The sequence below is a fragment of the Melospiza georgiana genome, chromosome 19 (genome assembly GCF_028018845.1).
Source record: "Melospiza georgiana isolate bMelGeo1 chromosome 19, bMelGeo1.pri, whole genome shotgun sequence".
Taxonomy (NCBI): Eukaryota; Metazoa; Chordata; class Aves; order Passeriformes; family Passerellidae; genus Melospiza; species Melospiza georgiana.
The window spans coordinates 10484118-10497235 of record NC_080448.1 but is presented as its reverse complement, the minus strand read 5'-3'; the positions used below and the strand labels follow the sequence as shown (position 1 = coordinate 10497235).

The 13118-nt window shown below is 50.1% G+C and overlaps 1 protein-coding gene across 1 annotated transcript in view; it reads right to left on the bottom strand.

Annotated features, from left to right (window-relative positions):
* Nucleotides 1–13118, bottom strand: part of NXN (nucleoredoxin) — a 46752-nt gene that overhangs the window by 13078 nt on the left and 20556 nt on the right. The window contains exon 2 of the mRNA XM_058037504.1: nucleotides 713–830. Within this exon, the coding sequence (XP_057893487.1) occupies nucleotides 713–830 (118 nt within the window). The remainder of the gene's footprint in view (nucleotides 1–712; nucleotides 831–13118) is intronic.

The window sequence follows — 13118 nt, the reverse complement described above, 5'->3', positions numbered from 1 at the left end:
GGCCACAACATGTTCCTGCTGCACAGCTCCTGCCACTGAATTAAAGACTCTGTCAGGATTTACTGCACCAAGAAACAATCAGCCAGTAATAAAAGAAATGGATGGAAAACTACAGCATATGACTGATGGGTCTGCAGGGTCTGTGAATAAGGGCACGTTTGCGTGGGTTTTTTTTCACAATTTGGCTCATTTGGGTTTTTTCCAAATTGTAGGAAGATGGATTTAACACCAACTCCCAGCACAGCAAACCTCAGCAAGGGAGAATAGTAATATCTTTCTGTTTAATTTCTAAATAATGGGAAATGCATTAACCTGAGCGTGATGTCAGTGATAAAAGCCCCACTCAGTATTCTGGAAGGATTCTGCTCCCAAGGTATGGAAGGTCTGGGCTCCCATTCTGTCTGTCCATGTGCCTCCATTAGGGAAAAATCCAAACTTCATGTTTCAGTTAGCCTAACCTTTTCCTCATTAGCACTCCAGACAAAAATCCTAGAGGGAAATTCTTTGTTCTTTTCAGTAAGCAAAACCAAAACACAAGATCTGGCAGGAATGATGCAGAAAATTTTACGCCGAAAATAGCACAGTGCTTTGAATAGTTAATTATGACAATAGTTCTTTGTTCCCTTTCCCCCCCAGGCCATTCAGAATGAACTGAGATGAAAAGGCAGCTGTGTGTCCATGTTTCTGTGGCACAGGGCGCTGCAGGCCTTACCTTCAGGGTCATCTCTGATGACCAGGAGGCCGTTCCTGCACACCACCTTCCCAGAGGAGGCATCGATAAATATTAGGGAAGGAATGTTGGAGACTCTGTACTTGTTCCACAGCTTCAGCTGCAAAAGAGATTGGAAAGGGAGATAAGGAAGGTAAACTTGGCTGCGTGAAGAGGAAGATTTTGGAGCATTAGCATCTTTCAGAGCAGAGGTGAGAGGTGAACAAAGAAACAGAGCTGGTGCTTCAGGGATGAGTGTGAAGGAATGTGAGGATGGTGAGGGCCCAGAGAGACCCTCACCATCACCACCATCCCCTCAGGACCTCAGGGGAGACCCCTGTGCATCTCCCACTTTGTGTGGGCTTGCCCATGAGCAGAGGCAAAGCTTCTCCTCCTCCTGCTTTTACCTCTTTGCAAGTAAAATGGGGATAATACTTGCCATGCTTTGAGCTCTTTGTTTAGAAGACATGGTAAGCACAAATACTTTTGATGCCACTGCTCTGAAGCAATTTGTAATGCTTCCCTGGCTGTTTCCTCCCCTCCCATTTCCATGTTCATTAAACAAACCAGCAACCCCTGCCAAGACACAGCCAGGCTGAGCACAAGGCCAACACACAAAAAAATTATTTTTCTGTAACTGGGGCTTCCCGGGTTTGTTCCCAGGAGCTGATGAAGGGTTTTGACATCAGCCTGGGGGCCCAGCTCATCCATCCTGCAGTGCCAGCTTTGCAGGCTGATGGCCACATTTTGGGCATCCCAGTCTGGATGGGGCTGTGTGCTGGTCTCTGCAGCGAGCTCAGCTCTGCACAGCATCAGGACAGAGCCCTCTGGGTGTCACACACTGCTGGGCTCACGTTCCCCGGGATATGCTGCTGGCACAGGATCATTTAGAGCTTAACTCATGCACAGAAGCTGGCTGGGATGAGGAGGAGCAGGAGCAGCAGCTGCTGGCACAGCCCAGCCTGCAGGTGTGGGCTGGCAGAGCTGCTCTCCCCACCATGCACGGAGGAGCTGCTGCCATCACCTCGTTCTCCTTCATTTCTCCAAGCATTTCAACCCAAACAGCCCAGTGCTGAATTATCAGACTCTCAAACTAAAGCCAAACCATAACCAAGAGCCAAATGGGGAAGGAAACTAATCTCCACCTTCCTCTAACATCAAGCTCTGCTCTGCAAAGCCCCTCAGGCTCTGTGTGTTTACAACGTGCTCCAGTCTGGAGAATAAAACCCAGGCACTGGAGCAGCACAGAGGGGGCCCACCAGTGCCAGCCAGTGCAAGAGCCAGAGAAACCATCAATGTCCTGCTGTTTCCAGCAGTATCTCACAGAGAAACTGCACCCACGTGTTCCCAGAGGAGAACTCTGCAGATGGCTGTCCCTGATCTGCAAAGAAAGGCAACCCCATTTCCCGAGATGGGAATGATCTGGGGACATACAGAGAGGCAAGGTTTTGTGTCCTACCCACCCCCCAGCCTTCCATTTCCAACAGACATATTAATGGATTCACAAGCCAAATGGCCTTGGGCATGAAAAGAATAAAGAAACCTTACTCAGTGCAAATCAGCCCCCTCACAATGACTGTGTTCAAACCACAGAAGGTAAAATCCACTTCTGTGAAGTTTAAAGGGTGGGGGAAAGCTCTTTATAAGGATCACAGGCATTTAACAGGGTGCTGCAAACAATAAGGAAATTACAACTAGCAATCGGATCAGTCTCTTTAAATAGTTGCTTACATTACACTTCATTTTGCCAAGTCCTTTGTATACAGAAGCAGCTCCCCCGGGGCATCACGGTGGGTCCTGGCAGTTTTGCTTGGCTGGGGAAGGAGCAGGGTCTGCACTTTGGAGCCAAGAGGCTGCATGGACTCTCTGTGCTCAGAGAGATGGGGATAACAGCAAACCAAAGCTGCCCAAAGCACTGCAGCAAGCGTGGCATGGCTGGCTCCAGGCAGTCTATGAGGTCCAGCACATGTGGCAACTCTTGCCAACAGTTGGTCCTGGGTCTTCTCAGGACGTGAAAACCATCAGGCCCCACTGGACACAATCTGCAGGCACATCCCAGACATGGATGGCAGAGGCAATCTGCAATCCAGACACTCTGTCCCCATGAAATCAGGAGTTGCCACTTCTCACTCATCAGTGAGGGTCCAAAAGAGAATGCCTCAAGCAAGCATCAAGCCAGGTGTGTGTTAAAAGGGTCAAAAAGCATCAAAGAGGTCAATGTGACATCTCCTGCTGGTGGGGGAGCATGTCCATCACTGAGCTCTGAGACCTGAACCTGATGAACATCATGTCAGGCTCAGTCACACCTTGGATGAGTGAGAAAAACAATTCAAATGGAAAGGTTTTTAAAGGACACAGCCCACCAGCCCAGGTAACACCAAACCAAGTTTCAGAGCTTCACACAGGCTGAGCAGCACTTCCTATTTTTAAAAGATTTGCTGCCTGGGTTATCACTGAAACGCATCACACAACACCAGTGAACAAACACAACGACTGCACATAAAGCAACTGGAACTGGGCTGCCATTTGAAGCCCTCTATAAAAGCCTTGAATTGAAGTTAGTGGTCTCGCTGCACTAACCATATTAATTCCATCCAGGAATGTGCTGTTTAAAGTGGGAGCAGTTTGCTTTGATGAGTCCCCTGTGCACCAGGAAAGCTGATGGGGAATGAGAAACGCACGCGCCGCAGGAGGAGCGCCAGGATCTACCACAATTCCCACCACCCTGGCCCTCATCTGCCAGATTCCAGCCTTTCCAGAGCCTGTCAGACATTTGGGAAGGAAGCCTGATGGCTCCTGTTACTGCAGGTCTGACCCGAAAGAGCAGAACCTTGAGAGGAAATGGGCTGGTTCATTTTAGCCAAGCTGAAGACAGCTCCTATGGGATTCCCACGCCGTGCCATTATTTTGCACCCAAACTACAGCTCCCAGCAAGGACATCTGATCCCCACCTAAAACCACTGGGATGACCCAACCTGTCCTGTGGCAAACCATTGTGCTAGTTAGCTTTTCTCAGGGTAAAATGCCAGGGATTTGCACATGTGAAGGTTCTGCAAAGGGGACAAGCTCAGCTTACACCCACTGGTTGTGGTCCATGCAGAAAGGGAAATCCAGGAGAAAAAAGGCATCCCTGTATGGGTACCTGCACAACCACACAGCTCACAAAGGATTCTGTGTCAGGCTGGGTGTGGGATGCAGAAAGCAAATTACAACTTGCTGGGAGACTGTGGCTGATGGGATGATAGCTCAGGCAGCAGGGCAGAGTGCTGCCTCAGCAACTCTGAAAAGCTGTTTTTCCTGCTGTGAAGAGGATGACATAGAAATAACATACTCCACACACTCTAAGGATTTGATCATCCATTTAAAGAGGGGATCTCTGCTCTGCTTCCCAACAGCTGTTGCAAATCTGTGGGATCAAGCCAAAGCTAACACAGATGTGGAAATAATCTATGGACTATTCAGCCTGAAAGCAGCTGATCCTCCTGCAGTGCTCTTCTCTCCTGGTTCAGGCCTGCTCCAGTCACTGCTCACCCCAGGACACCCACTGGAGAAGGAGTGAGGAAATACAGCCCCTCACAAGGCTCTGTGCAGGCTGAGCAGCCTTACGGAAACTTCCCTGGCTCCTGTGCAGGTGGTTTAGAGCAGCCGTCCAGTGGAAAAACCAGAGTCACCAGATTCCTCTGGAAACTTTATCCCTGCACTAAAGCATCACCACGACATCCTGGAAACCACAAACCCTGGGGGCTCCATCCACAGCCAGCTGGGAGAGGCTTTCAGAGATCACTCGTGATCTGAAGGCTGATCTCCAGACATTGATCCCCAGACATCGACCATCAGCAGCACAAGGCTGCTCTCCCCACCAGCACGGGCTCCATTATTCCCCTCATCCTGAAGATTGGGAATTCCTGGCTGAGAGGCTGGGGAGACATTTGCAGACAGCCACAGTAATTTTTCCAGATAAAGGTGTCAGACAAGAGGTCTCCCCAGCATCCACGGCTGTTTCTGTGCAGGGCTGGCACCCGGCCGGGGAGGATGAAATCCCCTCCTGCTCTGCTCCTTCTGCTGGGGAAGGGATCCCCCACTTCCAACAGCTGCCAGGTGCTATTTTTGGTTGTGCTGATTGATTTATCAGTCCTGCTCGCATTCACTGGCTCACATAAATCCTGAGCTGCAGCAGTGAATGCTGGCAGAGATAAAGCACAACTGCCTGCAGCGCACTGAGAAAGTGGTGCTCCCACCCTCCTTGGGGGCTGCATTTCTCTGCTGCTGTGTGAAACTGGACCAGAAAAGCTCTCACACTTCCCTCTCCCGTTGCATATGGAGCTGACTCTGCCCAGGGATGCCTCTACTCATCTTGCAACCCATACTTCTGCCCTGACCAGTGACAGAAGACAAAGGCAGTTAAAATACTCAAAGGCAGCAATAAATTAACATATTCCTGCTGTGGATGGCTGCTGCTGCACAAATGTAAAGCCACTTTTCTAAAAATTCACTCTTAGATGCAATGGAGAATTCTGGTGAGGCATTGGAAAGATCCCACCTTCTAACAGCCCCATGAGTGACCATGTGAGAGCACAGAGAGGGGTTTCCATTACAGCATGGGCTCAGCTCTTGCTGGTCTCTCATTCAAGAGCCACAGGCTGAAATATTAAATCTGTCTGAGGAACACATGAGCAGCACTCAGGTGGGAAAATGCTCTTGGTCCAGGGCCGCAGGGACCAGCAGAGCTCCATGTCCAGCTCTGCCACCCAGAGCAGCTCCAGGCTGAGATATCCATGGCCATTCCCAGCGCTCCAGCGCTGCGGGAACCCCTCTGTCCTGGCTCACTGACAGTGTTAAACTGCAGCTTTTACATCGTGCCTTAAAGGGTTTACAAGCACCAGGGGCCACCCAGGCTCTGCAGACAACAGGCTGCTCCTCTCCCTGTCGATTTAAATCTACTTCACGCCTGTCCTTACGACTCAAGCTCAGCTTGGACAAAAGCTGCTCTTGCAGCCCTCCCTCACTGCTCCTTTTCCTTTTCCATCAGGGAAGCCCCTGAGCAGAAGGAGAACACGATGAGGGAGCAACACAGAGCCAAGCAGAGGGGGGAGACCAGATGGTGCACGCCAAGGTCTGACCCTGTGACACGGAGGAGACCGAGCGAGGCTTGGGGTAAATTAATGTCCATTGTGCTCTTGCTCCTCTCTGAAAGTAAATCAAAATCTAATTACAAAACACAACGGTGACAGAGATGTCTGCTCCGGGAGCGTTAATGAGCTGAGCAGGGAGGATTTGGAATTGTAATAAAAGAGATTGATGTGAACAGCTGAGACAGACAGCACGGGGCACAGGGGCTGTGGGTCCATGCAGACCCCATTGCTCCCCTCCCTGTGCACACTGCCTGCAATGGCTGAAAGCCCAGTGAAACCCAAACACTGTCCCCTGGCACTCAGCCTGGCAGCACCTGCTGGGGACATTCCAGCAATATGACTCAGTGCAAGAAAAAATCTAAAGAAAATCAACCCAAAAGTTCTGCTTGTCACTTCCATCCTCTCCATGGTGGGAGACTGGCACAGCACAGTCCAGCTTGTGGCTGCCCACATCGCCCCGCAGCTGCTGTGGGGACAGGGGACACCCTGGGCTTTTGTTCCTCCTGGACAGGGAGCACATCAGCAGCAGGCTGGGAGGTGAAGCAGAAGGAAACCCTCTCTGTGGGTTTCTGGCATGGCCAGAGAGCTGCTCTTTGTTCCCTGAGGAGCTCCTCAGCCAAAACCTGCGATGAGGAACCTGGGCCAGCCCAGCCTCATGTCCTGGCGTTTCCTCCCATCCTCTTCCCTCACCACCCTGTTCCCCACACTGGCTGCTGCTCTTTGCAACTTCCCAGGCTGTGCCATGCCAGGGATGGAGAGCTGAAGGTTTTGTTTGAGGGCAAGCAGCAAGGCTGGCTCTGAGCACAAGCTGCCTGCTCTCCCCCTGACACACACACAGCCTGACAGGCTGGATCCTCCGCAGCCCACAGCTGATAGGAAAACATTTAATTTGAGCAGAGCTGAAGAGCAGTTAACATGATGTATGGAGAGCAAAGCCCCAGGGCCCTCAGCAGACACGGGAGCTGGCCTGGTTGTTTTACATTGCAGGTTTCAAAGAGGTGCTGGGATGGCAGCTTGATTTGATCTCAGGATCAGGAGGAAGCAGCATTTGACTAAACACACAGATAACAACACAGGCAGGAAATCAAGCTGGGAGGATGCCACCAGACAGGCTGGTCTATCTACACTATAAGGATGATTTTCATAAATACATTTTTTTCAAGTGTTCCTCAAATTGTATTCAACAGCCCAAAGAATGCAGAATTTAAGGATGCAGCATTGAACCCAGGACTAGGAAATACACCTCCATGTATATCCAATAAATGGGGTTTTTTCCTCCATGTGCACACCATGCTTTACCTCTTAAAAGGGGGCTTGCACATGAGCAAGGTATTTAATAAACATTTTTCTTTCTGCAAAAACACAAAAAGCAGTGAGGGCAGTGGGAGTTAAAATGTATGTGGGAAAAATTTAAGACACATGTAGAAGTATATCATCCATGGTCCCTATAAATTACTCCCCCAAATGACTAACACTGAGTAAGAAATAGCTATGTAAACATAGAGGCAATAAGAAAAAAAGAATAATTTCTGTCTATGGGAAAGGGACATTTTCCCATCTGTTTATAGGAAAGGCGAGGGGTGGGGTGGGAGTCTGGGATGTTGAATTGGAGTTCAGAGCCTCCCTTGGTCCCATGTCTCATCTGTCACTGGAAGTGGGACAGTTGCCAGAACATGGGTTTCCTACCCACTGCCTTTGCTGCTACTGTTCACTCGAGTGCTGGCAGTAATCTCAAGGTCAAACACCTTGCAATCCCGGATCATTAAGAAACAAACACTTCTGAAAAGCCTTGAGTTAAAACAGAGTTCCCACCAAACACAAAAGCCTTTTAAATCAGCAGGGAAATCGGGATTTGTTTTTTTGTTTTGTTTTGTTTAATGCACACAATGAGGTATTAGTGAGGTTTCTGTTTTGTTTTCAGTGGTTAATCCGAGAGGGAACCTTACACAATCAGACCAACAAAATCCTGGAAAACAATGGAGCATTTGTTAGCACTGTAACACACCCTGGGGAGTGAGGCAGCCAGGAGCCTCCCAAGCAGTGACAAGGCAGCACCAGGACATCCTCCAGACCAGCTACACAAAAGATTCCTGCAAAACTATCAAGACATCACAGATACCCCCTTGTGCCCACTGCTGAGGTACCCACTGGGTGGATGGCAAATTTGCTTTTCCACAGCGCCTTTTGAAATGCAAAAGCTCATCCATCACATCACTGTGATGCTTCCTCCACTCAACACAGCTCTTGCACGACTGCAGACACTCAGACTGTTTGAAAGCAGCTGATCTCAGGATGCACTGGCTGGGGTTGGTCTGATCCTCCCTACAGCTGCATCCATCTCGGTGTCTCAGAGCCGACAGCACTGAACCTCATCTGGCAGCACTCCTGGTTTGCAACCCAAGGAGGATTTTCATGCAAAGGTTACACAGCTGCAGAGCTACAAAGGCCACAACCACAGCCCTGGCTGCGGGCGCAGCTCTGGGCTTTGCATGCAACAGGCTCTGCTCCCAGCTCAAGGGATTCACTCTGTAACCACAGATCAAAATATCCCAGCAACTAACCAGAGCCAGGTGCTCTCAAGCTCCAGCTGGAAAGAGCAATCCCTGCCAGTGACAGCTCTGAGTAGTCCTGCTCCTCCTCTTCTCAGGGTGGAAGGGATCCTACAGCCTGTGCCAGCCTGGAGCAGCCACAGTGCTCATGGGGACTTTTCCTTTGGAGCCCCAAGTCCATCCTGAGCAAACATCACACCAACAAAACTGCTCTGGGCAAACCCCTGATGATGATGATGATGATGTGTTTTCAGGGCCTCTGTGCCCTCCTATCACACTTCACCAGCACAGCTGAGCCCCAGAGCTGTGCTGGCCTGAGCCAGCACTGGGTGCCCTGCAGGGAACAGCATTCAAGTGAGGTGTGTCATGGGCAGGACAGATGTAACACAGGCTGCTGGAAAATGCTCTTCTGCTGAGCACTGCTCTCCCTCCTGCTCCCCAAACGGACACTCAGCCCCTCAGCAGAAAGGCTGGAAATGTAAACCTGCCCCAGCCAAGGATCTCTGAATGGGAAAATGCCACTGGGAGTCCCACGTTTGCAGTTAATCACCTGCACACATGAAAAACCAGGGCAGAACAAAGCTGCCCAGAACTCAGATGCACCAACACCTCAACTGCAGCACAAACCAGCAGGTGGAAAGTTGGAGAAGCCATTTCTTCACCCATTCCTTCTGCAGAGCAGCTTTTCCATCACACAGTGCTCCAGCAAAGCTGGGGAGCAGGGAAGGGAGGGAGAGGGAAAGGAGCAGAGTCACGGTAGGGGCTGGGCACAGAGGAAGGGGAGGGACAACCAGCATGGGGCCAGCAGCCAGGGCTGAGGGGTTTGTGACACACACACATGGAGGGCCAGGTGCAGGGCCAGAGAGGGAACCCGATCTGTCCCTGAAACCCAGCACCGAGCCACAGGAGGCCCCTGGCTCCAGAGCCACCGAGCAGGGAGGAATGGGACAGCAGCCTGCAATCCCTCCTCTTCATTTCAAGGCACTGTGAAACAGCCAGACCAGCTAAGAAGCTGAACGTGGACAGTGAAAAATCAGTAGCAAGTCAAAAGCTCCACTGATGGAAGTCAGAAAATAAAAAGTTTCCCAAGGAGCCAAGTGCCTGTAGGCAGCATATGGAGGAAGAGAGAGCCTTGGCCACCGTGTCCCTCCTGCCACCACGGGCATGGCACAGACAGCCATGCAGAAACAAGGAGCTGCTGCCAGGAACTGGTGAAATGTGAATCCCACAGGGGTGTTCAGAATGTCAGATAAGATGCAGAGTATTCAATCCCTCTGCTGACAGCCAGCCCCATCTGGAGGGGGAGGCTCGGAGACTGCAGGATTCAGAGAGCCCAGGATACCCAACACCAGCTCTGCCACTGAGCCCGAGTCAAGAGCAAAGCAGGTGACACAGAGGGCTGTGTGGCAGGAGGGCTGCCTCATGTTTTTGGTGAGAATAAAGGAGATTCTGTGCTAAGAAAAAGCAAATTGTGTGTTCTTTTATAACATGCCGAAAACTTCTGTGCGCTGGCAGCGACCCTCCTCAGATGGGGCTGCATTTCAGCTGTTACTATATTCAGTTTGTAAAATGCTTTGGGATGATAAAAATCACTCCAGAAACAGTTACTAAAACTGCTTCCAGGAAATAGATTCACAGAGTCAGAGAAAGCCTGGTGTTTTTACAAGAGCTTCTACTAGAGAAAGACCAAAGATAAGCAGCAAGTTTTGCTTCCTTGTCTTTTCAGCAATAAAAAGGAGCTGTGCTGGAGTTTATTTAATTCTGCAACATACAAAACCACCATCAGTTGTTTCCTCAGAGAGCAGCCTGACTTGAAATGGACAGATAACACCCCTCAAATCACCTGGAGTTGAAGGCTTTCTGCCTTAGTCGAGCTTTGGATTTGGCTGCTTGCATTCTTGTTTTATCCTGCTGCTTTCCATGATTATTGAATTGTCCACAAGATGATCCCAGGGTAACTAAATCCATGCTGCAAGAACAGAGGAAAAGCACCGTGGGAGCACAGTCCATCTTCCCATCCCCACTCCAGCCTCAGTGCAAGGAAGGAACTTGTTTGGAGCTGGATGAGCCACCGGAAACGCCAGCAAATCATCCACTCGTGTCCAAGTGCCTTTTTCCAAGGATCTGCCATGAAGTTTCAGGCTCAGTCACCCCTTCCCCACCCCTGGGTCAGAACTGATTGCACGCAGCCACCGAGTCAAACTCCAACACACTCATCTCGTTTGGCAGCTCCGCGGTTCCACTGCGAGCTCCAAGCCTTCCCCCTCCTCTCCCTCTCCCCTCCTCTCCCTCAATTATCTTGCTTCATCTTTATTCTGTTTCCAGGAACACTTAGCAACAGGCTCTTGCAATCAGCCACCGGCAGGCAGGATCTGAGGAGGAGACTGCAGTTGTGATGACCTTTTGCTACACTCATGCAAATTTTAAAGAAAGTATGTGAACAATTTGCCTTTTAAGTATCCTCTGCATACATTCACCGGGAGTTAATTCTCCTTCTCTCCTCAGAGGCATCAGAAACACCAGATTTTCTGATTTTACACTAATGAGAACAAAACCTGCGGCTTAATTCTGGCTTACTTTGTGGGATTTTTTTTTTTTTCTGGATCTCACAACTGTGAGGAGAACCTGAAGGGGCAAAAATTAACATGTGACACCTAGACCTCAGGCCTGCTCAAGCTTTTCCTCCTGTCAGCAAAAGCCAAGTGTGGATTCAGGGCCCATCCCAGCAGCCAAACTGGTCCTGAGAAGGACAAGATGCTGTTGGCTCCTGCTGGTGAGGAGCAGCTTTCACTGCTCCCCATCAGAGACTCCCATCCCAGGGCAGCCCCAGGCCATGCCAGCAGCCAAACATTGCCTCAGCCTCCCAAGCAACCACAGCGTTTGTGATCTCCTTGATTAAAGGCAGCAGATAAAGGCTGGGACAGTGGTTCAGGACTCTCATTCCCATGGGAGTGCTCCTGCCAAATCCAAGCACTTTTCCAAGCTACATCCTCCAAAGCAACAGACTGACCACAACAGGGCTCTGGGAGGGCAACACCGATGCTGGATGGATGGAAATGGGTAAATAAGAAGCCTGGGTTTGGAAAACCACAGCAACAAACTCACAGCAGCCGTTTTTACAGCCACCCCAATGGGTGCTGGCATGGGAGAACAGGCAGCAGCCTTGATTTTCATCAGATTTAAATCAAATCCCCAAAGCTTTCCAGCACTCTCCCTGTCACTCAGTGATTTTCTCACACACACAAACAAGTTTGGAGACAGCCCAAAGCACACACCAGGACAGCTAGTGCAGCTTGCAGGGCACAGGGCATTACTGCATTTAGTACTTTCTCCTTAAAACAAATACTCCGTGTTTGGAATAATAAACCCCTGTATTTCTTGCAGTGGCTAGAAGCTGAAGGGAGGGAATGGGTGAATACCCAGGTACCAAGGCAGGCAGCTCAGCTCCTGCTTTCTGACTGGTGTTCATAACCAGGGAAAGAATTTGCAGGTCCCTGATCTGAGAAACAAACAAAACCAAAACCTCTCAGAGATCTCTGATACTTCAGATGATCTTGAAAAGTATAATCTACTTCCTTTCATTTCCTTTAAAAAATGAAAAGTCTAAATAAGCACATCACTGATCAGATTGCTGAGAACAGCATCTGGAACATCAGTCTCTGCCTGAGACTGCAGAAGCTGCAGGAGAGCTCAAAGCAGCCAAGGCTGCCCTTGAACCAGATGCTGCTCACTCTTACAGCCTGTGGATCTGTGTGAAAATGATTAAACAAAATTGCTCCCTCTTTTTCCAACTTCAGAACTCAAATCTGTTTTCTCTTAGAGGGCAGATGCTCATTACACATCCCACAGCACATCAAAGGGCAGGAAGAGAAGGAAGGCAGCCACCCTGCCATGCAGCAGTGCCCAGGGTCCTGCCTGAGCAGCACCCACCACCTCCCCTCCCCAAAACCCTTGCCTTGGGCTACAGAGGGTAAAAATGCCTCTTCGAGCTCCAGTCCCCACTTAGTGACAGCAGAGAGGCCAATCAGGGGCTGTAGTTCCAACAGCAGCAAACAGCAGCCATGTGTTTTGTAGGGAATTCTTTTGGGGCTTCAAAAACTCCAGCTACTGCAGCACCTCAGGGAGTCCCAAAACTTGGGTATTTCCCCAATATTCCTTCCCCATCAGTTTGAGCGTTCAGAACAGAACATGAGGGACCAGTCCAGTCCCAGACCTGTAACCCCCATCCAGATCCAACCAGCACCTTTTCAGATGCTTATTAACAAATGAGAACATCAAGAGAGCATTGCAAAGGTGCCAGGGGGCTCCCAATCCCCCATGAGAGGCTTGGCTGGATGTGACCTTAGGGGCACCAAACCCTGTGGTGCCACACCTGATGGAAACCCCTGTGCTGGGAGGTGAAAGGCAGGTGACTGATGGGAGGCCTCATTCCCAGAGCCCTTCTCGTTTATTTTAGTTCACAGAGCTCAGAAAACTCAAGGCAATCACTCAGCAGCTCAGATGTTTAAGGAGGAGAGTGGGGAAGTGTGCCTGGGAAGCAGGAAGCACAAAGTCAGCTCCATCCAAGATCCAAGAGAGAGGAGTCACAGCCAGGCTCTCACTTAACAGCTTCTTCCAGGCAAGCCACGGCCTCATCTGCCTTAATCTTTGACCACTGAGAGATGAAAACAATTTATCCTCATTCCCTGCCCTTACTGAGAGGTTACAAGAAACAAAACTAAACCAAAG